The sequence below is a fragment of the Rhinoraja longicauda genome, chromosome 21, assembly GCF_053455715.1.
Source record: "Rhinoraja longicauda isolate Sanriku21f chromosome 21, sRhiLon1.1, whole genome shotgun sequence".
Lineage (NCBI taxonomy): Eukaryota > Metazoa > Chordata > Chondrichthyes > Rajiformes > Arhynchobatidae > Rhinoraja > Rhinoraja longicauda.
The window spans coordinates 4,093,960-4,120,274 of NC_135973.1; the positions used below are offsets into that span (position 1 = coordinate 4,093,960).

Consider the following 26,315-nt stretch of genomic DNA (forward strand, 5'->3'; position numbering starts at 1 on the left):
AAGCTTTTTTGAAATCTACAAAGCAATAAATGAATCAAGCCTGCAGGTTGAATTTTGATATAAAATGTTTGGAAATATTCAAGTGAATAAATTTAAAGTAGTAAGTCAATCTGCAGCATGAGCAAGCAAATCAAGTGAGATAAAACTGCACATCTAACTTTTGTATCCTTTTTGCAATATTGCAAGATCATCTCCATCAACGGCTGTTTTCATCCATTATACATTTGTCTTTTATGTTTTATTTTAATTATTAAAGCAGTACAGACAAAGGAGCCACAGACATTGGACAATGGGCAGAGTTTGCAATGTCCAATCCCAGTTCATTGTGATATGCTAATATTTTTTGCGTGATTCTACAAACTAGAAAGAAAATACCCGTCATTTTTGTAAAATCTGACACGCAAGTGTTAAAATGTTTCTTCCAGAAGTGTGCATTAGAAAACAAGGAAAACATTTGCACCTCATATTGACTGTTTCAATAATTTATATTTCTTTAGAACATACAAATCTGTGATAGATTATGATCTTATTGTTCATGCTTTTTTACATATGAAATGAGTGCAATTCCTCTGCATTGCCATGATGCCAGTCTTTTCCTCTTTGTAGATATCGACTTGCGGGTCTTCCAGGAGGATACCAGTTTATAAACATCACAAACCCTGAAGTGACTTACTGCTTACTTAAAGACCTCATCATTTGGACCCAATATGAAATTCAAGTTGCAGCGTACAACAGTGCTGGTCTTGGTTCACACAGCAGGGCAGTAACAGAGTACACGTTGCAGGGAGGTGAGAACAATAATCTTCAAAGATTAGCTTCTTGGTTTCTTCCCCTCAAGGGCTGCCACAGTGATTTTAACAGCAGGCAATAACAAAACGAGCCCCCAGGTATCTTTGACATAATTGTCACTCCTTGCCGAGTCAAATAGAAGCACGTTTTCCTTAACGAGTCTCTTCCTACACTTCGCGAGTAGTGTCGGAATATAAATGACACACATTGTCCAATCTTATATTTAATGTTACTTTGCCAGCTACAGAATGGATTATCTGAGGACTGATCAAACTCATCAACAGCTAGGGTATTTACATTTCCAACGTTTGTGGGACCAAGACCTATCTTTTGAGATTTGGAAGGGTTCTGATCCAAAACGCTGTCTGTCCATTTCCCTCCAAAGATCCTGGCTGACCCGCGGAGTTCTTCCAGCACTTTGTCTTTGCTCAAGGTTCCAGCATCTTGTGACGCTACCCGATCTCCTGCACAATTCTTTTTGAGGAATCTGGAGCTGCGGGAATGAAGCTGTATTTAATTTGACCCGACCCATTAAGTTCCCTGCTCAGATATTGATCAGTGGTGAAGTACCCTGAGATTAATTAAGGTGGAAAGTTTATTTAAAACACTGTGACATTGCAGTCACGTTTATCATGATCTGTCCTTTTAGGGCATAATTGCTGAGGGAATTTTGCATCGGTGAGCACTGCTTATAAATGCTGAAATGTTAGGAACAAAGCCAGATAACAAAGCTTTTCCTTAAATAAAACCTTTTTTAACTTTTTATCAACATTTGAAATGTGAAACCTCAAATATGGCAGTTTAAAAAAAAAAAAGCTTTTTTACTTTTTATCAACACTGAATTGTGATACCTGTAGTATGGCAAGCTTAAACACTGGCCAGTTTTGATACCTATTGTACTTAGTGAGGGGGCACTGGAAGTTTGGGTGGGAAGGTCAGGGTAAGAGGATGAAGGCTGTGCTGGCTTTGTTGCTGCTTTAGCTGTCATTGAGAAAAATAAGCAGCAAGCTGATGAGAATCAGAGAAGACAAGTATTTAATATTCACAAATTACACAGCCTTGGCACAACCTAGTGTCGGCTCTCCAGAAGCAACTGGATAGCCCTGAGGCTATTTGACAGGAACATACCTCTCCTCTGCCAGTATTAGGTCCTGTCAAGTGACAGGTTGATTCTAGAAGTGCCCAGAATAGGAAATTTCCTCAGCAGATACAACACACAGCTCCTGATCAGAAATGGGGCAGTGGCAGAGCCAAAAATCAGTCCTCACATTTGGTATTCTTCATTTATAATTGCATTTCAATTGGCAAAGTGTTGTCATTTACAAGAATTTACTATTGAAATGAAAATTAACATGTGTCCAAGCCAACAATAAAATCGATAAGCGTCCGATATGAGGCCAACAAATTATTGTATCTGTGCACTGAAACAACAATAATTAGAAACATGAAATCTCTGAGGAACTTTAGATTCACACTTGCTCTCACCCTCAGCATCAAACACTGATGAAATGCTTGTTTTTCCCCAGAGTTTTATTTTCATCCACTTTGCCATTAAAGCAGTGGAAAGCCATTGATATTTTCAATCTTACTTGAGCCATTTCTTTCATGTGAATTTTACATCTGACAACTCTTGTGTTATGACACCATTATGTACTAATTTGAAATTAGTTTTACAGCAAACCACTGCTGATGATAAATAACTCAATTGAGTGTAGACTATGTAGTGCAGTTCACCATTACTGATAAAGGCATTAACACAAGTATAAAAGCTTAGCACAAATATGCAGAGCAGCCTGTTAATTATTGGCCAATCTTAATGTAATAAGAACATTACTTAATTGGAGCTCTCGCTATATCCCATTCTTAACCTCGCACAGCTGAATGCATGTTCAGTAAAAGGATTCCCAGAGGAACTAGTTAAGAGAATGATCAACCAATTTCAGGGTGGTTTTTTAATTATTTCACTGGCTGTTGCTGAATTCAGTCAGGCTGTACAGGATCAATTTTGCTACCTGGAAATCAGCGAGGTGTTATACGTCCAATTTCTATACTTAAGTATGCATATCCTTACTGAAATATACAATTTGGTTCTTCCATATTTCCAATCTTAGTGCCGGGTTTATGACTGCTTCGCTATTAGTTGTCACGTTCACCGTTGCCAATAAGTTTTATTCTAGATTTAAATAAAATATATTGCGGACTCTATTGGTTTATTATTATCACGTGTACCAAAATACAGTGAAAAGCTTTGTTTGCCTGATTTACAGTCAAATGATACTTTACAAGTGTACAAACAGGCCATAGGTAGTACAATAGGTAGTATAAAGGGAAAATAGCAGTGTGCAGAATATAGTGTTACAGCATTGAGGTGTTACTGTTATACAGAAAGAGTAGATTTAAAAACTGCAGTCCACTATTTGAGAAGGAAGGTCACTGATGCTTTCCATTTCTTGTTTCATTCTCCTTTATCAGGGAAAGTAAGGTCAAATGCATTGTGCCACTGATTCCGACTTAGTGTGATACTTTATATGTCAGACTTGGGACTTAGGGAGAAGAGATTCAGCTCTTTCATTGTCCAGCGGAGTGAAGCCAAATGCAGTGCATCAAGCTGCTCTGTGCCCAGTACCCTTGCTGAAGTCCTGAAACCGTCATTCTGTGTCAGTCCATTGTGTCATCTGAATATAAGCCAATATATCAAAGCAGAGTGATTGTAAATCATTTGGACAATCCAATCCTGTGTATATATGGGCAATGTACAAATACCAAGTTCCACTCTGCCAGGAAAGTTTTAACATGGAATTGGATTTGCTTATTTAAAGACATTTACATACCTATTTTCTTCTCAAGTGCCCAGCTACCTCCATGGCTACATGATAAATCTGATCTGTACAAAACAGGAAGACTGCTGTTTGGAGAGCAATTCTGAAAGAGGTCCCCAGAACAGAAGGATTAATAGATCTGCATCACATCCATTAGTCTTCATTAGCATTCCTTCAACAAAATAAACACATGTTGTTCAATATCTTGTACCTTATCCCTTGGCTGTGCTCAGCTCAGTGAAAACTAGAAAATGCACTGCACAAAAGTAAGCAGAAACCTCTTCCATTGAAAGTATAATTGGTGTTTTGCTAGAGAACTTTGCTAGAGTAAGTGCTCGTTAGTTTCAGGCTGCAGGTCATAGAGTTTCAGTGGTGTTTCTCACCTTACATTGGGTGATGAAGTTATTTTATAAGAATTTACACCAAATAATGCATTCCAAACGTGGTACCATTCTCTGTCAAGTCCAGAGGTTTAATTCTCTTCCAAGTGAACAGCAATTCAGATGATTCAATTTCCTTGTAGTTTCCTCGCAGAGCATTGCAGAGTGGAGAATGCTAATTGCCACAAAGTTGGTGGAAAGGTTTGTGGTGTGTCTGGTTCATTGCAGGAAAAGGTCTGCAAAGCTTGTTCATTGTCACCTGGTATATTTTAGTTGATTTGCAAAATTAAAAGACTATGACTGCTCTGCCTATGTGTAGTCCCAACAGCACCGCCACAGAACGTAGAGGTGGAACCTATAAACTCGACCATGTTGAGGTTTACCTGGGATCCTCCTCCACAGCAGTTCATAAACGGCATCAACCAAGGCTACAAGGTAATGAAATATAAAGCAAAGCACTAAACATACAATCATAAGGTCATAAGTGATAGGAGTAGAATTAGGACATTTGTCCCATCAAATCTACTCCGCCATTCAATCATGGCTGATCTACCTCCCCCTCCTAACCCCATTCTCCTTGCCTTCTCCCCATAACCTCTGGCACCCATACTAATCAAGAATCTATTTATCTATGCCTTAAAAATATCCATTGGCTTGGCCTCCACAGCCTTCTGTGGCAAAGAATTCTACAGATTCACCACCCTCTGACTAAAGAAATTCCTCTGCACCTCTTCCCTGAAGGAATGTCCTTTAATTCAGTGATTTCTAGTCCTAGACTCTCCCACTAGTGGAAACATCCTCTCCACACCCACCCCATCCAAGCCTTTCACTATTCGGCTTCAAATCAAACAGCGACCAAATGCTGTTCAATTCGTAGAAAATAAATTGTACCATTGGAATCTTTCTTGGGGTATATATGTTATCAAATATTTAGTACTAAAACGAGGAAATCATAGAGTCATACAGTACGGCAACAGGCCCTTTGGCCCAACTTGTCTTCACTAAGGAGGATACAAACAATCTCCCAGATGTTCTAGTGGCCAGAGATCCTAGGGTGACAGAGGAACTGGAGGAAATCCACATTAGGCAGGAAAAAGTTTTGGGTAGACTGATGGGACTCAAGGCTGATAAATCCCTAGGGCCTGATGGTCTGTATCCCAGGGTGCTTAAGGAGGTGGCTCTAGAAATTGTGGACGCATTAGTGATTATTTTCCAATGTTCTATAGATTCCGGGTCAATTCCTGTGGATTGGAGGGTAGCTAATGTTATCCCACTTTTTAAGAAAGGAGGGAGAGAGAAAACGGGAAATTATAGACCAGTTAGTCTGACATCAGTGGTGGGGAAGATGCTGGAGTCAATTATAAAAGACGAAATTGCAGAGCATTTGGATCGCAGTAACAGGATCGTTCAGAGTCAGCATGGATTTACGAAGGGGAAATCGTGCTTGACTAATCTACTGGAATTTTTTGAGGATGTAACTAGGTAAATTGACAGGGGAGAGCCGGTGGATGTGGTGTACCTCGACTTTCAGAAAGCCTTCGACAAGGTCCCACATAGGAGATTGGTGGGCAAAATTAGAGCACATGGTATTGGGGGTAGGGTACTGACATGGATAGAAAGTTGGTTGACAGACAGAAAGCAAAGAGTGGGGATAAATGGGTCCCTTTCAGAATGGCAGGCAGTGACTAGTGGGGTACCGCAAGGCTCGGTGTTGGGACCGCAGCTATTTACAATATACATCAATGACTTGGATGAAGGGATTAAAAGTACCATTAGCAAATTTGCCGATGGTACAAAGCTAGGTGGCAGTGTGAACTGTGAGGAAGATGCTATGAGGTTGCAGGGTGACTTGGACAGGTTGTGTGAGTGGGCGGGTGCATGGCAGATGCAGTTTAATGTAGATAAGTGTGAGGTTATCCACTTTGGTGGTAAGAATAGGAAGGCAGATTATTATCTGAATGGTGTCAAGTTAGGAAAAGGGGACGTACAACGTGATCTGGGTGTCTTAGTGCATCAGTCACTGAAAGGAAGCATGCAGGTGCAGCAGGCAGTGAAGAAAGCCAATGGAATGTTGGCCTTCATAACAAGAGGAGTTGAGTATAGGAGCAAAGAGGTCCTTCTGCAGTTGTACAGGGCCCTAGTGAGACCGCATCTGGAGTACTGTGTGCAGTTTTGGTCTCCAAATTTGAGGAAGGATATTCTTGCTATTGAGGGCGTGCAGCGTAGGTTTACTAGGTTAATTCCCGGAATGGCGGGACTGTCGTATGTTGAAAGACTGGAGCGACTAGGTTTGAATTTAGAAGGATGAGAGGAGATCTTATCGAAACGTATAAAATTATTAAGGGGTTGGACACGTTAGAGGCAGGAAACATGTTCCCAATGTTGGGGGAGTCCAGAACCAGGGGCCACAGTTTAAGAATAAGGGGTAGGCCATTTAGAACAGAGATGAGGAAAAACTTTTTTAGTCAGAGAGTTGTGAATCTGTGGAATTCTCTGCCTCAGAGGGCAGTGGAGGCCAATTCTCTGAATACATTCAAGAGAGAGCTAGATAGAGCTCTTAAGGATAGCGGAGTCAGGGGGTATGGTTAGAAGGCAGGAATGGCGGTGCTGGCTCGAAGGGCCGAATGGCCTTCTCCTGCACCTATTTTCTATTGTCTATTGTCTATTGTCGATGCCAACCAAGATGCAACATCTAGGCAAGGTCCATTCACCTGCATTTTTCCAATATCCCTCCAATCATTTCCTATCTATGTACCTGTCCGTTAGGACACAGCTTTGATCCCTGGTCTGTACAGTTGATATTTACAATGACATTAAGGTCCTCCACACCATTAGTCAAAGAAAATGGGTCAATCAGCTTGAGTTTCTACTTTAGTTTATTTCCCAATGTCCCTCTGCCACAGCCCTTCCATACCTTCACCATGGGAAAGTGTCTGTAAACTAAGAATGAGAGGAAAGACTGGGCTTGGCCCGCACGTCTCCTTTGAACTTTGTCCTTACACCTAACAGTGGTATGGCAGCCACAACAACGATACCTAACAGTGTATATCTGTTATACACAGTGGAGACCGACTGCCCCCTTCCTAACCACTCATCACGTACCACATCCTGAACAAACAGAGGTGGGGTGAAAATATGGCCAATAAAATAAAAATAATATTCCTGTTTTGAAATTGTGGATTTAGTTTTATGTGTATAGGTTTACAAAGACTCCCCAATTCCTATTCTTTCACTCTTTTCTCATCAGCTCCTTACTTGGATTGTGGACCCACCAAATGCCGTAACATCGATGACAATTGCTCCTGATTTCCATGGAACACGACATGAAGCCGTGCTTACAGGCCTCAAGAAGTTCACAAAGTACTATACGTCAGTACTGTGTTTTACAACACCAGGAGATGGTCCCAAGAGCCCACCTAAGATGATTCAGACCCATGAAGATAGTGAGTATCTGAGAACTGTTGTTTGGATCTGTAGTCAGTATACTCTGGTTATATTTACAGTGATGCCTGAAAATGATTTGCCGCTCTCTCAGAAGCAGTTTGAACCACAGAGGAGCACATCGATATATTTTAGTCTACACACTAGGGACAATTTACAATTGCTACCAAAGCCAATTAACTAACCTACAAACTTGTATATCCTTTTGAGTGTGGGAGGAAACCAGAGCACCTGAAGAAAACCCACACAGTTACAGGGAAAACATACAAACTCCTTACGGACAGCACCAGTACTCAAGATCGAACCCGGGTCACTGGCGCTGTAAGGCAACAACTCTACCGCTATGTCACCATGCCCACTGCATATGTTGATATGAAGTTGTCTTTGGCCAATCCCTTGGCTTTCCAAAGTTGTTTCTCTTTTCTTGAGAAGGAGCCAGGAATTAATTATTTCTTTTGCTTTTGCTAGAAGACAAATTCAATCTCAGCCCAGATTAGTTCAGCCATGTTGCATGATACTGTGCAAACATCCTTGAGTTAGTTAGGGCAGGCTAATTTGAGGAAAGTATTTCTCATTCTAAGGTGAATGAGTTTTAATCTGTGTGTTCAGCTAGATGTTGATAGTATAAGCCTAATGGCTCTGTATGGTAGTGTCAGAGTTTAAGTTTGACAGATTGCTTGCTGATTTTATAGCCCATTTTGAAGTCTTATGAAAATGAGCAGAGTGTTTGATGCACTTAATGCGACTAAGGTACAATCATGAAAATGGTGGGTTTAGACCAAGATGAAATAATCGGTCCAAAACTGCTAATTGTGGTATACAACAGTAATATAGAAAAGCAAATGGGAAGCACTAATGCAGGAATTATGTTTCTATGTACTTTTATATAGGGTCATAAATTTAGTTTGGATTGGTGTTTTATCTTGTTTTCGTTTGCCCTTTGTTGGCTCCCAGCATCATGTGGAAACCCTCAAGAATCTTTCTTGTCTACAGAATTTGTCAAAATGTGCAGGGAGGTTGCAGAATATGCGACTCATAGTGGAATCCTCTCGTCATGATATATTTCATAAGGAGGAAGTTATAGGCAATCTGAGAAGATAGTCCTGCAGATGTTACAAACTTTTCTATTGATAACCAGCTTCTGAACATTTTAAAATTCATGATGGGTTTTCAGTGTCGCTGACAGGAGCAAAACCTCTTGCCCATCCCTATTTCTCTTGGAAAAGGCAGTGACTGGTTCCCTTCTTGAACCACTGCAGTCATATTGTTGTAGTTTCTGCTGCAGTGGGCAAGGAGTTCCATGACTTAGATTCCCTTATCATGTACACTGTAAATGGCTCGATTGTAATCATGTATTGCCCACTGTCTGGATAACATGCAACAATAACTTTTCACTGTACCTCGGTACTCGTGACATGAACTAAACTGAAATTTAAACTGAAATGTGATAAATTTCCAATTCCGAAGAGTGTACAACTCACAGGAGAGTGGAGGTGGCATCTCACAAGGAAAGGATGAATTCCCAATATTCCAGTCTACCTCACTGCAGCTTTTGCACTTTTTTAAATCTGCTCTGCAGCTGTAACACTATATTCTGCACTCTTTATTTTCTCATCTGCACTACCATGATAGCATGCAAAACAAAGTTTGCCATTGTATCTCGGTACAAATGACAATAGTAAACCAATGCTTGTTGTGCTTGTCCTCTGATTAGAAAAAGTAGTAGGTTTGGGAGGTGTCACCAAAGATCCCGTATTCAGTCATTGCAGTACATTTTGCAGATGTACACACGGTATTGGAGGGAATGAGTGGGTAGGCTGGCACAGTGTATACCAATAGAATTAACTGCTTTTGACACAATGTTAGAGCAGGATTGATTGAAACAAATGGAATGTATTCTTGCAAACATGGATTGCTTTATTTGCTGTGAAATGCAAATAAAATTGAGCATTGTGCAATTATCAGCAAACAATGCCACTGCTTACTTTATGGGAAAAAAACCATAGAAAATAGATGCAGGAGGAGGCCATTTGGCCCTTCAAGCCAGCACCGCCATTCATTGTGATCATGGCTGATCATCCACAATCAGTAACCTGTGCCTGCCTTCTCCCCATATCCCTTGATTCCGCTAGCCCCTGGAGCTCTAACTCTCTTTTAAATTCATCCAGTGAATTGGCTCCAGTGCCTTCTGTGGCAGAGAATTCCACAAATTCACAACTCTCTGGGTGGAAACATTTTTTTTTCATCTCAGTTTTAAATGGCCGGCCCTTTATTCTTAGATCTATTATTTATTTATTATGGAAAGAAAGTTATTGATGGAGCAGCAGGAGATGCTTGGACCTAGGACATTGTCTTGAGGAACTCCTGCGTTGCGATGTCTTGACACTAAACATCAATATAAATGTATAACGTTTGAAGATGGAAAAAACATGCACACTGCTGGGTTTCATAATCATAGATAAAAAGAGAAAACCAGGCAGGTTATGTTAAACCATCTTCCTCTGTGCAAATATACAAGACGTTTCCACTGTATGCCTACTTTGGTTTTAGCTTGAGGCAACACACAGTCAGATGCGGCCTTGCTGCCAAGAGTAGTCATTCTCCACTCATCTTTCTTTTAAGTTGTAATTCAGTATGTTGTTCCAAATTTTGACCAAGGTTTGATAAAGTCTGGAGCTAGGTGGTCCTAACAAGACCCAAAGTGGTCATCACCAAGCAGACTATTAGTGAGTAAATGCCACTCGATAGCAATGCATTCCATTGGTTTGTTGGCAATTGAGTATAGGCAAATGGGCCTTAATGAACCATATTTGTCCTGCTCTTCATGATCAGAATACACTAAACCAATTTTCCACTTCAGCTGTCCTGGTGCAGCTTGACAAGGGGAATGGCAAACGGTGGAACGGAAATATAGTTTTGAGTATAGATTATTGTCACGTATACTGAGGTACAGTGAAAAGTGTTTGTCGCATGCTAACCAGTCGACAGAAATCAATACGTGATTCTAATCGAGCCATCCACAGGGCACAGATACATGATAAAGGGAACAACGTGAATATCGTTTAGTGCTAAATAAAGCCAGTAATGTCTGACCAAATATAGTCTGAGGATCTACTGTATTATATCCAGGGTGCTGTCTGGTCCTATGGCCTTTGCTCTATCCAAGGCTCTCAGCATCCTTTAGACATCACATGGGCTGAAGCTATTTTAAGCCAAATACTTTGTGATCCTGGAGATCTTAGGAGCATATTGCATGGAATCATTTTGTTGACAATCCTGGTTGAACAAGATTCCAAATACTTCAGCTTTGTCTTCAACGCACATGCTTAACCACATCCTCACAGAGAAAGAGATATTCTTGTAGCCTCTTCTTTCAAATTAATAGAAAGTTCAGCAGAGAAGCAGGGTCTTCAGCTCACAATGTCTGTGCCAAACATGATGCCAACTTAAACCAATCTCCTCTTCCGATATATAATCCATACCATTCATTCTTTGTTTGGAGATACATCGCAGAACCAGGCCCTTCGGCCCACTAAGCCCGCACCGACCAGTGATCCCCATACATTAACACTATCTTACACACACTAGGGAAATTTACATTTAGACCAAGCCAATTAATCTACAAACCTGTACGTCTTTGGAGCATGGGAGGAAACTAAAGATTTCTGAGAAAACTCACACTGATCTCGGGAAGAACATACAAACTCTGTACAGAGTGCAACCGTAGTCAGGATCAAACCCGGGTCTCTGGCGCTGTAAGGCAGCAACTCTATTGCTGCGCCACAATAGGACATGTACAACTCACGATGGAGGATGTCCCTAGCAGAGATGGGTTATTGAGTGAGTTTGTGGTGTAGTTACAGCTACCAGTGCTACTGTGGACAGATGTATTAATATTCGATAGATTTATCTCTCATGTTACAGACCCAGCCTGGTGCCTGTGTTTTTCAGGGTTTGGTAGTTCAATCAATGGTAGTACTCTTGCTATCTTCATTAGTTTTCCCATGTCGGGAGCCACAACTCATTAGCTAACATAGGATTCTTGAAGACACCATCCAGACAAACGCTGACAACTTTATCTCTGGTAGTTTCTCTCTGGTACTGTGTTTTAGTTCGCAGAGTTACTGTCACTTTCTAATCCACACGGACTGCCTCATTCATGTCAATGTTTGTGTATGAGTAATTGGCAAGTTTAGTGGAACACACCAGTGATGTGCACAGGGTGGGGGCTGCAAAGGCATGGTCTCCACCCGTAATCCTGGAGCGCAGTGCGCAATGCCTGTGATTCAAGTACCCCTTCAAAAGCAAGTTACGCTTCCCGCAGGCACCCTTGGAGTCAGTCTAGTTCTCCAGAAAATGTTAGATGCTGAAAATTCTGTCATGGATTTTTTCTTTCTGCTGGCGGAATCTTTGTTCCATCTGATTTCCATTAAAGAGAAAGAATAAGAAATGTAGCGTTCTCCTCCTGCTGAGCTCATATATGAGCTGTCATGGATTGAGCTCAGAAAAAAAAACTCATTGATAATATTTGATCACCTTAATCAACACAAGCCACCTGAGCCCTCGAGCTGTCCCACACAACACCCCTGCATCATTAGTGGAGTGATTGCTCAGGATTTGTAGCCTGTCGTCAGGAATTATGCACAAACATTGACAAAGCTTCACAAAACACTGTCTGCTGTTGTCAGTCACACTCTATCAAATGTAACAACATTTTGAGATTTCTCATTACGTACCATGGAAATAGTGAAGCTTCATCGGGAATGCAGGCATGCCGCCTTCTGCATCACCCTGAGAAGGAATTTGCATTTATATAACACCTTTCACGTCTTCAGGAAATCCAAGAACATGTCACAGCCAAACAAACGTGCTCGGAAACTTAGCCGCTGTTGTCATGTACACAACAAGTATTCCAAATCTTGCGAATGAAACAAATGTCATGTGTGGCTTGAACAGTGAGGGAGGCACAAAAATAGCGCCTCTGGACCTTCAAGGTTGCTGTAACCATCAAGCACTGATTTACACTATTATACGTTAGTGTCATTTTGATTCTAGCCATGTTCCCTTCAACTCCCTCAGATTCCAGCCGCTGCCTGCAAACTATGGACAATTTACAACACCCAATTAATCTGCCAAACGACATATGTTTGCAGAAGCGGAGCATGGAGGGACCCCCTGTTTGCACAGAGAGAACGTGCAACCTCATCATAGGGAGCACCAGAGGGCAGGTTTGAATCTGGGTCACTGGAGATATAAGGTGGCAGCTCTGCCAGCTGCGTCACTGTTGCCCCAAAGGGCCTCAGTTGTGGAATCCTTATACTTCTCTGCAGAAATGAGCTTAACTCATCTACTCTTACTTTGGTTTCGTTCAATTTTATCATTCAATCAACCTGCAGTGGCTCAGTTAAGTAAATTTCTTCAATTTATTTTTCACCACCAGATCTTTTCTTTCATGTGCTACAAAGATAGCATCTCTGTGGAATTAATTATGGAAATAGGATTTATGTTTGATTCCCTATGTCTTCAATTTGTAACATGATGAGAATGTCACAAGTGAACCCCATATTGAACCCCATAACGATACAGAAGCAGAAATTCTTGACCCAGAACCCAAACCCTGCCTTTGCAGTCCAGCGTTTGACAACCTTCCACCCAGCTTGTACCTGCACACATAGAGGGGAATAGATAAAGTAGACAGTCAGAACCTCTTTCCCAAGAGTGGGAGTGTCAAGGACGAGAGAGCATCGGTTTAAGGTGAGAGGGGGCAAAGGCCGAGGGAGATTTGTGGGGCAGATTTTTAACATGGAGAATGATGGATGCCTGGAATGTGCTGCCAGGGATGGTGGTGGAGGCAGATGTAATGATCGGGTTTAAGAGGTTTTTGGATATGCACATGTGTGTGCAGGGAATGGAGGTTATAAATCATGTTACCGGTAGACGAAATTAGTGTAACTTGCTATCATGTTCAACATGGACATTGTGGGATGAATGGCCTTTTCCTACGTTGTACTGTTCTGCGATTACAATGGCATTCCGTGAATACTCTGATCCAAGGCAACAGATGCATTTCTCATCTTGTCCTGCAGATTAATGCCAAATACCAATTTTATGTGCAATTTGTTTATTTTTTTACCACTTCACTGCCATTAATTATTAATATTTTAATTAATTTGTGCCTGAGAAGTTAATTTATATTTGAATTTTTATCAATAATTCTTAAATTAAGCAATTGAACATTTTCAACAATTTCTAAATGTCTCTGAAGATTGCAGCATCTTGTATCACCGTCAGGCAATGTGAATTTGTCGGGTAACTTAATCATTTCAAATAAGGCAGGTTAATTGTGCATCAAATTTAACCCTCTTTACTTCTAAAATAGAATTCTGAAGAGAAAATCCACACATTCAGGGTAATTTCTTTTGCACCTTCAGTCATGTGTTTTACATTTTTCCAGTACATGACTTCAGGCATTTTTTTAACCAACAGTGGATACACTGTGGAGACATGTACATCTTGTTCCTGCCTTCACTGTCATTATGATCTTAATTTTCACTAACACCAAAGTTTTTAATGATTTTTTTTTTCCATAAGGTGATGTATCTAGACAATAGACAATAGGTGCAGGAGTAGGTTATTCGGCCCTACAAGTCAATCTCTCTGACCTTTTTGTTTAATAATGTGCGTTGTTTTGGCTAGTTTGTAGATTTCCGTCTGTTTGCCATAGGCTCTGACTGCTATTTCTGAAATATTATGTGCTTTAACTGACAGTCAAAGTGGATGTGCTTAAAAAGATTTATTCTGCATGTGAGGAAAATATACAGGCAAAAGTAAATTGAAAATTGCAGTCAGATCCCCGACAAATTACTTTTGCCAAGCACCCATATTGAAATATTTGGCTTACCTTTAAATCAAGCTGGCCCTTAAAGTAAAGTTTAAAAGATTAATGCACAATGGAAAGCTGTATGTGGGTAGCGTCATTGGCACATGCAGTTTTTAGTGAACTGGGCTCCCGCGATCTTGCACAATCTAGATTTAGCAATGTAATTCATAATTAAGTATTAAAATATCATGACCAAACTTGGCAATGTAGTGTGCTGCGATTTAATCTAACACTTATCTGATGCTGTAAATAGAATGCAATTGTGTCACACGTGCTGTGGTTTCAGCAGTAATTTGTTGTTACCCCAGGATCAGTGCTGAAGTACTTACTGGTTACGTTAAAAGTCCACACAGAATAAGTGACATCGAGATAATTTTTCATTTGAAACTGTCTCATAACTTAAGAATGCATGACCCCTTGAATTTGTGGATTATATGATCTGATATTCTGCAGTGCTCTATTTGTGATAACCCATTGCTCCATAAGATTTATCCATTACACAACGCAGCAAGGCTCCGCTGACTTTCACTGATTCATTTTAAATTTTCACAGGGCCAGGACCTGTTGGGCACTTGAGGTTTACTGAAATCCTTGATACCTCTTTGAAAGTCAGCTGGCAAGAACCACAGGAGAAAAATGGGATCCTCACAGGTAAAATAAAATGTTCAAATTCACCTTTGATTGAAGGGGAAAGAAGAGTTGGTCAATCAAAGCAATGTATTTTTTATTTATATGCAGTGCTATTTTTGTGACAGTGGACGTACTGACTGACACCTCTAAACAAACTAACCATCATTATTTCAGTTCCCGCCCTTGTGACACGTAGTTTATTAATAGTGCGTACCGAGACCTTTTTGTCCACAAAATAAGCAGTGTTTATCTCTATCAGATTATCTGATTTTAAAATTCTAAATAGTCACTGCACTATTAAATATAGAATAAGTAAGCATCTGTGGTGTCCAAGCACATTTCTTAAATCATGAAATTGCCTACAGAATAGAACTTAGGTTGCCAGTCTAGAAAATTGGGCATCTGGCAACAAGCTATGGGCTAACTCAAATTCTTCTCTGTAAACTTCCTCCAACAATGGATCACGTGGCTTCTCCTACCAGATAGCAACACAATCTATGTCATTGCTGGACTCCCTTTGCAATGCTGATCTTGTTTGCCTCCTCGCTGGCTTTTAGAAGGCTTTTGGATTGGCACATGGAAATGTGGTGAGTGGAGGGATATGGATCACGTGCAGGCAGCGGAGATTGGTTTAACTATGCAGAAAGTTCGGCAAAGACATTAGGCCAAAGTTCCCGTTCCTGTGCTGTGCTGTTCTATGTTCTCACTGCTGCATTCTCATGTGCTTCCAAATCATGACATCTTATTCCTCAATATTTGCTAACAATCTTAAACTTTTTCAATAATCTCCCTGTAAATGCTCTCACACCATGCTTTAAGATTAATACATTCCAGAAAACAGATCTACCAAGATCCACTATCACTCCCCCACTCCTGCTAAATTGCACATACGTCAAAAGTTTTGCTTGTTAACTATTTTTTTCTATGCTAGAATAAAGGGTAAGAATGAATGTTGTGTAAGTTTGAAGCCCTGATCAATGTGTGTTTGAATGTATTATAACTCGTTGTTAAGAGGTTTGACTAAGAATGTAGTTCCCCGATTCTTGCAATAACCACAGCCAAATCCTATGTGCAGTTTCACACTCTGGAAATCTGATACTTGTGATATCCTTTTCCAATGGGAGAGTGAGTAATGCTCTTCCCAATATCCCAACCCAACCCTCAATGATCCAAAGAGAGACACAAAAAGCTGGAGTAACTCAGCGCGTCAAGCAACATCTCCGGAGAAAAGGAATAGGTGACGTTTAGAGTCGAGACCCTTCTTCAGACTAGTGTCAGGGGAAAGGGAAATGAGAGATATAGACAGTGATATAGACAGATATGGCTGAAATGAATGAAAGATATGCAAAAAAAGTAACGATGATAAAGAAAACAGGCCATTGTTAGCTGTGGCCTAGGTGAAAACGAGTTACAGACAATGAGACTCAACAAGACGACTGGACAACCAGTTTACTTTTCCCCAAATGCCATTTTTCCCATTCCCAAATGAATTTCCAACCTTTCCCTCTCCCACTCACTGCCCCCGGCCCATGGGCTACTCATTACAACAACAGTAAGGAAACAAGGTAAAAAAATTAATTTATCAAATTCAGTTTGTTCCCATCGCTGCAAGAATGATCAAGTATTGCTCATTTGCATGCAAAACCAGAAGGCATAACATCTTTCCCAACTGATGAACAAGAAATTAAAAGCACATACTAATTTAGGATCTAACAACTCAATAGGTTAGCAATTAATCATCCAATTACACAGCACTTTATCATTTAATAAAGTGTTAATACTGAAACCTAAAGAAATTGGCGAACTATTTTAATGTGAATGAGAATTATTAGTGAGTGTGATATATAAAACATGGGAACCAGATCAGCATTGTGAAGCAGGGAAATGATTGCCTCAAATAATTCTTTATAAATAAGAGCAGGCAGGACAGCCACTGTGGTGAAAAGAGCTCTGAATGTATGAACAGCGGGATTTGATCTGCGTGCAGCAGAGGTCAGTTGGCATAAGCATAGAAATTGGTTTCTGCTTGAAAACCTTTCAGCATCTTCACACAACAAATAGCACTGGTAATGTTTTTTTTCTTGCACATTCATCTTTGTTGGTTCTGGCCTGAATTGTACTTACCTCTTGCCAGCGGTTTGAAAGAGAACCAGCTGGTAACTTTATGCGACTCAGCAGGTTCATGATTTCTGTACCAATGCATTGAAGCATTTCTGCATCTGTGCATTGAAGCGTGCGATGCAGTGTAGGTTAGACATTAGCATCTCCAATCTCTCTCTGCATGTCTAGACTCACCAGTGCAGCCCCACATCATGAAGCTGGTGCATCTAGCACAGGCACATTAGTCTGATGTAAATTGTAAGTTTACCATGCTTTTTATTTACGTTTCAGCATTTCACTATATCTTTATATTTTAGAGCGTAGAACAGTACAGCACAAGAACTTGCCCCTCGACCCACAATGTCTGTGCCAAACATAATGCCAAGGACACCTCTTATCTGCCTGCATATAATCCATATCCCCTCCCCCCCCCTCCCCCATTCCCTGCATATCTATGTGCTAATCCAAAAGTCTCTTAAATGCCACTATTGTATCTGCCTTAAGGGCCTGTCCCACTTTAGGCGATTTTAAGGCGACTGCCAAAGTCATAGCAGATCGCCAAACTTTTCTTTTACCCGACGACAATGACCACGACAATACCGAGTCAGGTCAAGATTACAGCGTCTTCAGAAACATCGTGAAATTCCCACCCTGTCATTGCTTCTCCGACGTCCTAATTTTCGCTTAAATCACTGACAAGTCGGTAAGTACTTGAGAGTTTTGAACTGTAACATCTTGTATGGGTTACTTAAAAACCAAGCATCACTGTAACAAGGCATAAACTGGATTTACTTCCAGTTTACTAATAGCTGTATTAAAAAAAAAAAAATTTTAAGTAGTTAAGTGGATTTTTGTGAAAAGTGTGTGGGCACTCTTTGAAAATGTACAGGAGATGCATATCTGGTTTCTGGGTTGCATATCTGGGTTGGGAGCCCACTTTAAATGTAATGGCTGATGGCCATAAACATCGTGAAATTCCCACGCTTACCTGACCGTCAAACTGTCGCCTCCAATCTACCTGTCAAATGTCCTGACGGTAAATAAATTGGTTAAACACTAGCATTTTATAGTATTTTGAAATGACTATTTATTTTAATATTATGTGCTTCTAAATGCATCTAAGAGAACCTAGCAAACCTGGGGACATCATGCGACGGCGCCCGCAATAAGCAACAATACCTGGCGACAAGCCAGTTGTCGCCGAGAAATTTCACTCCGGATGATTTCCCAGCGACGCGCTGAGATCCACTACGATTCTTGGAAGACTCCTCACGATCATGCCCGCGACACCCGGCGAACTGTCGGCGACAGCCTAGTTGCCAGCAGTCGCCTTAAAATCGCCTAAAGTGGGACAGGCCCTTAAACCATCAGCCCCAGCAGCGTTTTCCAGGCACTGACCACCTCAGTAAAAAAAAACTTGCCCTCTTTTAAACTTTTCCCCCCTCACCTTAAAGCTGTGCCCTCTCATCTTTGATCTTTCCTTTCTGGGAGAAAGGTTCTGTCTGTCTACCCCATCATTGCCTCTCATAATTTTATATACAAAATGTTTTGTAAATATAATTAAAAAATAGTAAATAAACCAGTTTTTAAATGATTTTATATCATTATTTCTTTTTTTTTCAAAGAAGTTTTTGTAGTTTTGACTAATGAAATGAATTTCAACTGTTTTTAAGTGTCACAGATTACTGGAGACGTCTGAAGGGCGTTTGACAGCACAAGCTGTGAAATGGCTTTTATCATAGTCTGGGGGCAGGATCTTATTTTCCACCAGTCTGAGCACTAGATGCTGAGAGTGGACTGTTCAGCATCATATCATATCATCATATCATATATATACAGCCGGAAACAGGCCTTTTCGGCCCACCAAGTCCGTGCCGCCCAGCGATCCCCGCACATTAACACTATCCTACACCCACTTGGGACAATTTTTACATTTACCCAGCCAATTAACCTACATACCTGTACGTCTTTGGAGTGATGGTCATTGTAACATGTTCTTCAGATTTCTGAGAACTGCATATAAAAAATGTCCAGAGTGTTTAATTGTCACGTGTACCGACAGCACAACAATACCATTCTTACTTGTTGCTCTTGTGAGTCTAACAATGAGAATAGGGTAGGCAGTCACAAGTAATATGTGGATCATTGTTTAGTTGTTGTCAAAAAGATGAAAAAAAACAGGGCTAATCTTCTCACTTGTCATACCTTATTGTGTAGACTTTTACAGTTCTTGTTTTCTTACCCTTTTAGTTTCTATTCTGCAGCTTTTTGTTTTTTCACTTTATTACTTTTAATTTTCTTTATTTCCTTGTTTTATCGCTTTCTATCTGTTGTTCCTATTTTCGTCTCTCTGTTATGACATTTTCCTCTTCATTTGTCAGTTAACCCCCTCCCCCTATCCACCCATGGAAACTTGGATTTAGACCAATAATAACATATCTTCTGATCCTTTCCCTCCATGGGCACTTATTTTTTGGGCTGAAGAAGGGTCTCGACCCAAAACGTCACCCATTCCTTCTCCAGAGATGCTGACTATCTCGCCGAGATACTCCAGCATTTTGTGTCTATCTTTTTTTTAGTTTAGTTTAGAGATACAGTGCGGAAACAGACCCTTCGGCCCACCGGGTCGGTGCTGACCAGCGATCCCTGCACATTAACGCTATCCTACACCCACTGGGGACAATTTTTACATTTACCAAGCCAATTAACCTACAAATCTGGACGTCTTTGGAATACTTCATATCATCGTATTTATTTTTTATCTAGTTTGTCAGTTGGGAAGGTGGGCCGAGGAATGGCAAATGGAACCTAACTGACATTGTGCTATAAATGAGGGCAGAACTTACACAGTAAATGATAGAGGACAGGAGAATGTTGTTGAACAGAGAGATCTGGGAGTGCAAGTGCATCGTTCACTAGAAGTAGCAGGTCAGGTGGACAGTGTGGTGAAATGGGCATTTGGCATGCTTGTCATCATTTGGAAGGATATTGTATACAAAACGTTGGCACATTATGATGCAGCTGCACAAGTCACTGATGAGACTGCACTATACTGTGTGTGCTGTTCTGGTTGCTCATTTATAGAAAGGATGTCACTAAGTTAGAAAGGATACAATAGAGATACACCAGGATATTGCTTGAGTGTGTGGGCTTGAGTTACAGGGAGAAGTTGGATCGTCTAAGACTTTTTTTCTTCGGAGCACAGGAGGCTGAGGGGTGACTTTATTGAAATGTACACAATTATGAGGGGCATGGATCAAGTAAATGCTCACCGTCTTTTTCCTGGGATAGAGGATTGTAAAACTAGAGAGCATGGATGAGTTGGGTCAAAGTTGCCGTCTCTCTGTGGTATGAATCTGATGGGAGTGTGTGGATTGGAAGGCTGGATAAATTGTTGAAGGAAAGGAACATAAAGGGATTTGAATATTGAGCAAGCATTTGGGATTGGAACCATGTTCATATGGAGAATTTGGTTGACCAATCTGCATCAACATTGTTGACTGTGGGTCTAAGAATGCACAAATCTCACCAGTCAATATTCGATTAGATCCTGAATGAATTATTACTTTTTTGGTAGACTGCTATGAAATGGGCACCTGGTTTGCATGCTGCAAATTTTGTCAATGAAAATAGGTTGTCAGTTAATTGGCCGATTCACAAAACCAGTTCAATTCCAGTACTGTTGCATCTAATCTGTTTTTGTCAAAACGGAGATATAAATAACATCTTTGGGCAGTGGGTGTACAGTGAAATATAAGCCGAGACATTCTAAGGCATTGAGCAATGTTTATGTGTGTTACACAATTTCTTTTCCCGAGAAAATGAATCATTAACCAAAATTGCGATGTATCATATGGATACTGAAGTCTGATTTTTCCTCCTGCCTTCTGTTTACACGCTGAGTTCTTCCCAGACCGATCTTGTGACATACAATAGCATCTGGGTACCGTTGCTGTAATTATCATTGACACAGGCATAGCCTGCAGACAATCAGGGTCATGGAGGTCCTGATCCCTTTTGCCCAAGGCATTCTCCTCTTCGCACCACCCATCCCCCAAAAAACCACCACCCCACCCCACACTGAGGTTTTGTGTACAAAGGGATCCTGCAGCATTTAGCATTCAGAACGGGAATGTCAAGGCCTGCTGTGCCTCACATGGGTCCTGCACATTTTCAATCACTGAAGAATTTCTAGCCTATTGGCCATTCACGTTTCCTCAATACAAGCCTAACTTTGTTCTTCTTTTCAATACCAGTTCCTCCTACAACTTGTAAAAACAATAGGATTATAGTCTGTTTCTCACGGAGATTGATACTGAGAATTACAATATGACATGCGTAATTGTGAACAACACTTCTGAAAGTGAGTCTTTCCTTCAAAACAACAGAAGTCGGTTGTGTTTATCCCATCATCAGTTTTCCCATTCTCAAAGTCTATTGGATATCTCTTCTAATAATTTTGCCATTTCAATAGTGAGCTTCGAACAATGTCACTATTGTTCCCAGATACATGATTAAATCCTAAAGTGTCAGCCAATTAACGATTGTTGATAATTCTAAAATGCAAAAAGGAAACCAAATATCAGTGTAGGAAGGAACTGCAGATGCTGGTTTACATCGAAGATAGACACAAAATGCTGTGTAACTCAGCTGGACAGGCAAGATATCTGGATAAAAGGAATGGGTGATGTTTCAGGTCGAAACATTCGAAACCCGAAACATGACGTATTCCTTCTATCCAGAGATGCTGTCTGTCCCGCTAAGTTATTCCAGCATTTTGTGTCTATCTTCGAAACCAAATATATAGGTTGAGATTAGACCTATTAAGCGGTAGAGTTGCTGCCGTACAGCGCCAGAGACCCGAGTTCAATCCTGAGTTCAGTGGCTGTCTGTATGGAGTTTGTACGTTCTCATCGTGACCTGCGTGGGTTTTCTCCAGGTGCTCTAGTTTCCTCCCCCACTCCAAAGACATACAGGTTTGTAGGTTAATTGGCTTGGTAAAATTGTAAATTGTCCCTAGTGTGTGTAGAAGGGGGGAGAACAAAGGATAATGGGGACGCGGCGTGGGGGAACCCCTGTGGGGGAGAACAAAAGGAGGAGCCGATGTGCTTTGTAACTTTGCCAGTGCTGTAAGTGGCTGCTATTTGTATACATTGGGTATGCAGCAAAAAATGTCACGGTGCCTAGTCACATGTGACAATAAAGTATTCCATTCCATTCCAAAAGCCTGTATCTCTAAACTAAACTGAAACATTAGTGCACTCTATTTTTTCTTTTTTCTTTTCTTATAAGAAAACAGAATGATTTTCCAAGTGGATTCTATTGTTTTTCCCATGAAAGCCATCGAACGTAATTTAAACCAATAATTTAAGGTTACTGACATTTGTTGTTCAGAATCTGAGACACAACAGATTGGTGATCCTCTAGACAAACTCAGCAGGTCAGGCAACATTGGTGTTAGGGATTGGACAGTCACCGTTTCAGGTCAAGACTCTTCATCCTACGCAGATACAATCAACCTCACAATCTTCTTCCCTCACATAATATGAAAATTCACCCTCATTGCTGCAACTACTAATTTGTTGTTGACATTCCCAACAATATTAAGGCAGTGTCTTCACCGCATAGGCCTGTACAGGATCTCGAGAACAATTAGACATGTAAAATAGATGCTGGCCTTGCAAGTGTCATTTTTGTCCATTGAAACAGGCCCTTCAGCCCACCTTGTCCATACCGACCAAGGTGGCTTTTTGGGCATTTGCCTGCATTTGGCCCACAGCCCTCTAAAACCCTTCCTATCCATATATTTGATTTTTTTTAAATTGCACACAATTGCATAATGCAAGGCCTGCTACTATCATTGACAATGATCAATTTAATGCCTGTTTACTAATCTATACGTTTAAACTGGAAACTGCTGATTTGGATAGTTATCAGGTAGTCGACATTACAGTGTTCGCTTACTAGTTGACCAACACCTTGACTTTAAAATTCCTATTTCAAATCAGTCCATGGCCTCAACACTCCCTATTTCTGCTATCCCCTCCAACCCTGTAATGTTCAGGTATCTGAACTCCTCCAATTTGACCTCTTTGGACGGCTGATTGAATCGCAGTGTTAGTGGTTCCACTGACTCAGCCACAAAGTATTGGAATTTCCCCCCCAGAACTATTGCACTTTGCCCCCCTTCTCTCCCCTTCTTTGAGAGTAGTTGTGAATTCTAATATCCGACTGTGTTTCGAGTTTATTTGCTGATGCATCTGTGAAATCCCAATGATCATTTTACCTTGTTAAAGATGTGTGAAGTAAAGTTGTGGTTTAACTGAACTGATCTAAAATTTACATTTTTGGAACTAGTGTGCCAAAGATCATGATCAGCTTCTCTCATTTTAATCAGTGAAAGATATCAGTTGCTAAGGCAATCCGTTATATTTTTAATTAATGCAGTTTCAATAATTTAATCAAGAATTTTTTTTTTTAGTATTGATGGGACAAAATCTTTATCGTATACAGATCCTTCAGCAGTTACAGTTTTCATCGAGTCACACAGCACAGAGGCAGGCCCTTCGGCTAATTCACCCAACTCACACTAATCCTACTCTATTCATCCCGTAATCCCCTCCTCTCCCACAAACTCTACCACCCACCTTCATGCTGAAGGGTAACTTGACAGTGGACAATTAACCTAAGAACATGCACATCTTTGGGATGTGGAAGGAAACTGGGGCATCCAGAGGGAACAAACCTACAACACGGTCACAGGGAAAATGGACAAACTCCTCACAGGAGACTACAATTGAACCCAGGTCACTGGAGAAGTGGGTCAGCAGCTCAACTAACTGTCACTTCACTGCTCCAGTCATCATTTTTCCCTGCAATGCCAACAAAGAAAATACTATTGTTTCTATTAATATGAATCAACAAAGAATAAGGCAGAGGGCTGCACGGTGGCGCAGCGGTCGAGTTGCTGCCTTACAACAGCAGAGACTTTGGTTCGATCCTGAGTACGGGTGTTGTCTGTACATTCTCTCCGTGACCTGCATGGGTTTCCTCCAGCTGCTCCGGTTTCTGACCACACTCCAAAGATGTACAGGTTTGTAGGTCAATTGGCTTGGTAAAATTGCAAATTATCCCTATTGTGTGTAGAATAGGGTTAATGTGCGGGGATTGCTGGTCGGCACAGTTCGATGGGCTGAAGGGCCAGTTTCCGCACTGTATCGCTAAATGAAACTAAACTAAAGCACTCTATTTTATTTTTTTCTTTCCTTATAAGAAAATAGAATGATTTTCTCAGTGGATTCTGTTGTTTGTTCTATAAAACCCATCAAACATGTAATTTAAACCAATAATTTAAGGTTACTGACATTTGGTGTCAGAATCTGAGACACAACAAGTTTGGTGAGCTTCTCGAGGAACTCAGCAGGTCAGGCAACATTGGTACGGTGGAATGGACAGTCGGCGTTTCAGGTCAAGACCCTTCATCTGGCCTCCATAAGAGGCATTTCCTTGCTGCCTGACCCACTGACAAGCACCAGCAGCTATTTCTTTGCTGCAAATTCCAGCATCTGCAGTCTCTTGTGCCAACATATAAAGATTGACCGCTTTCTAATGTTTCCTCTGTTTTCAGTTGAGCAACAAACCTAAACATTCTGGTATCACACTTCATAATCATTACCTCCACATGTTGTGTCTGAGTCTCCTGCCATTTCTAAACGGTTTAACACAGACTGTTAAAAGATCAAAAGCATGCACCCTCAGACCTATTTCATTACAACATCCAAACTGCTATGTACTCTGCAGCAGTCAACAGAGAAAAAATACCTCGATCTTAATTCTCTCAGATGTTTATTGGTTGCCATAAACAGCAGATGTTTGGGCCAAGGGCCAAATGCGACATTTATCCTCTCGTTTAGTTAACTGACTCAACAATTTTCAGTTGAGCTTTGTGCTCTCTGGGTGGTAAATTAGGAGACAACCCTTCTTTGTACCTAAACACTCCATCTGAAACCCTTAAAGAAATACTAAAGATCATTTATAAGCATGTTTTTTTGGCTGAATCTTCCTTTCACGTGCCTGGGTGTATGGGATGCATAGCACAGCACATTAAAGAAGATTGAAATTGGCAGAGCATAGCCTTGGAGGAGGCCACCTGACACTTCATCCTTGTAAACTGATGGATTTCCTTAAAGATGTGAGATTTCTTCCCCGCCCAATCCCACCCCACCATCTGCCTGATTTTTCCTGTATGTAAAGTACTCCAGCAATCCAATGTACCCCAGGGCAATAATACAATGATCTGCGCATTATTTTTCAGCAATATTTCCTTCAGGCAAATAATTGTATGGTTCCGATATTTATTCTGCTTTGTCCTTGCACGTCAGTGTGCAAAGCTTCGTGTAGTCCGCCACACACTCAGTGCCGACAGTCTCGTTACCCTCCGTGCCAATTTTTTGTTCTGCTTGCATGTACCTCCCTCAGAAATGTTGGATGTAAAAGCAGAATTTATCTTTATGCTGAAACCTTGAGAGAAACCCTGGATATTCTGGTGCAGTTAAAACATTTTAAATCGTAACTGGAAATACATTATCATAAGATAGAAACATAGAAAAATAGGTGCAGGTGTAGGCCATTCGGCCCTTCGAGCCAGCACTGCCATTCAATATGATCATGGCTGATCATCTAAAATCAGAACCCCGTTCCTGCTTTATCCCCATATCCCTTGATTCCTTGAGCCCCAAGAGCTAAATCTAACTCTCTCTTCAATCTAACTAGTCCGGATGTTAATGAAAGGGGAAGTTAACCCTTTGATGGTGCGGATTGCTCAGCCACATGTGAAGCAACAGGCAAAGGAATTAAAGCTTGCACTAATGAGTTTTCAAATCAGTGGGCTGGATTGTGCCCAACGGAGTCCTGACTCCAGCAGTTCAATAGGAAGCTGCCAGCTCTATCCTCCTCCCTGCTTAGTTTTTTCTCTGACTTCAGTGTGCCACTGTGCTACTCCAGTCTCAGTTTGTTTTCTCATGCCAACAAAGAAAAAACACTATGTGTAGGAAGGAACTGCAGATGCTGGTTTAACTCAGCGGGACAGGCAGCATCTCTGGAGAAAAGGAATGGGTGATGTTTCGGGTCTGAAGAAGGGTCTTGACCATGCAGCATCACCCATTCCTTCTCTCCAGAGATGTTGCTTGTCCCGCTGAGTTACTCCAGCATTTTGTGTCTTATCTTCAAAGGAAATACTATTTTTTCTGTTGTTATGAATCAACAAATTTAAAACGA

At 40.9% G+C, this 26,315-nt stretch overlaps 1 protein-coding gene across 2 annotated transcripts in view; it reads left to right on the forward strand.

Moving 5' to 3' along the window:
* sdk1a (sidekick cell adhesion molecule 1a) overlaps positions 1–26,315 on the forward strand; it is a 505,919-nt gene that overhangs the window by 376,360 nt on the left and 103,244 nt on the right. For both annotated transcript variants that reach the window (XM_078417620.1, XM_078417621.1), the window contains 4 exons: positions 607–788; positions 4,308–4,423; positions 7,236–7,431; positions 14,862–14,960. In XM_078417620.1, the coding sequence (XP_078273746.1) occupies positions 607–788; positions 4,308–4,423; positions 7,236–7,431; positions 14,862–14,960 (593 nt within the window). The remainder of the gene's footprint in view (positions 1–606; positions 789–4,307; positions 4,424–7,235; positions 7,432–14,861; positions 14,961–26,315) is intronic.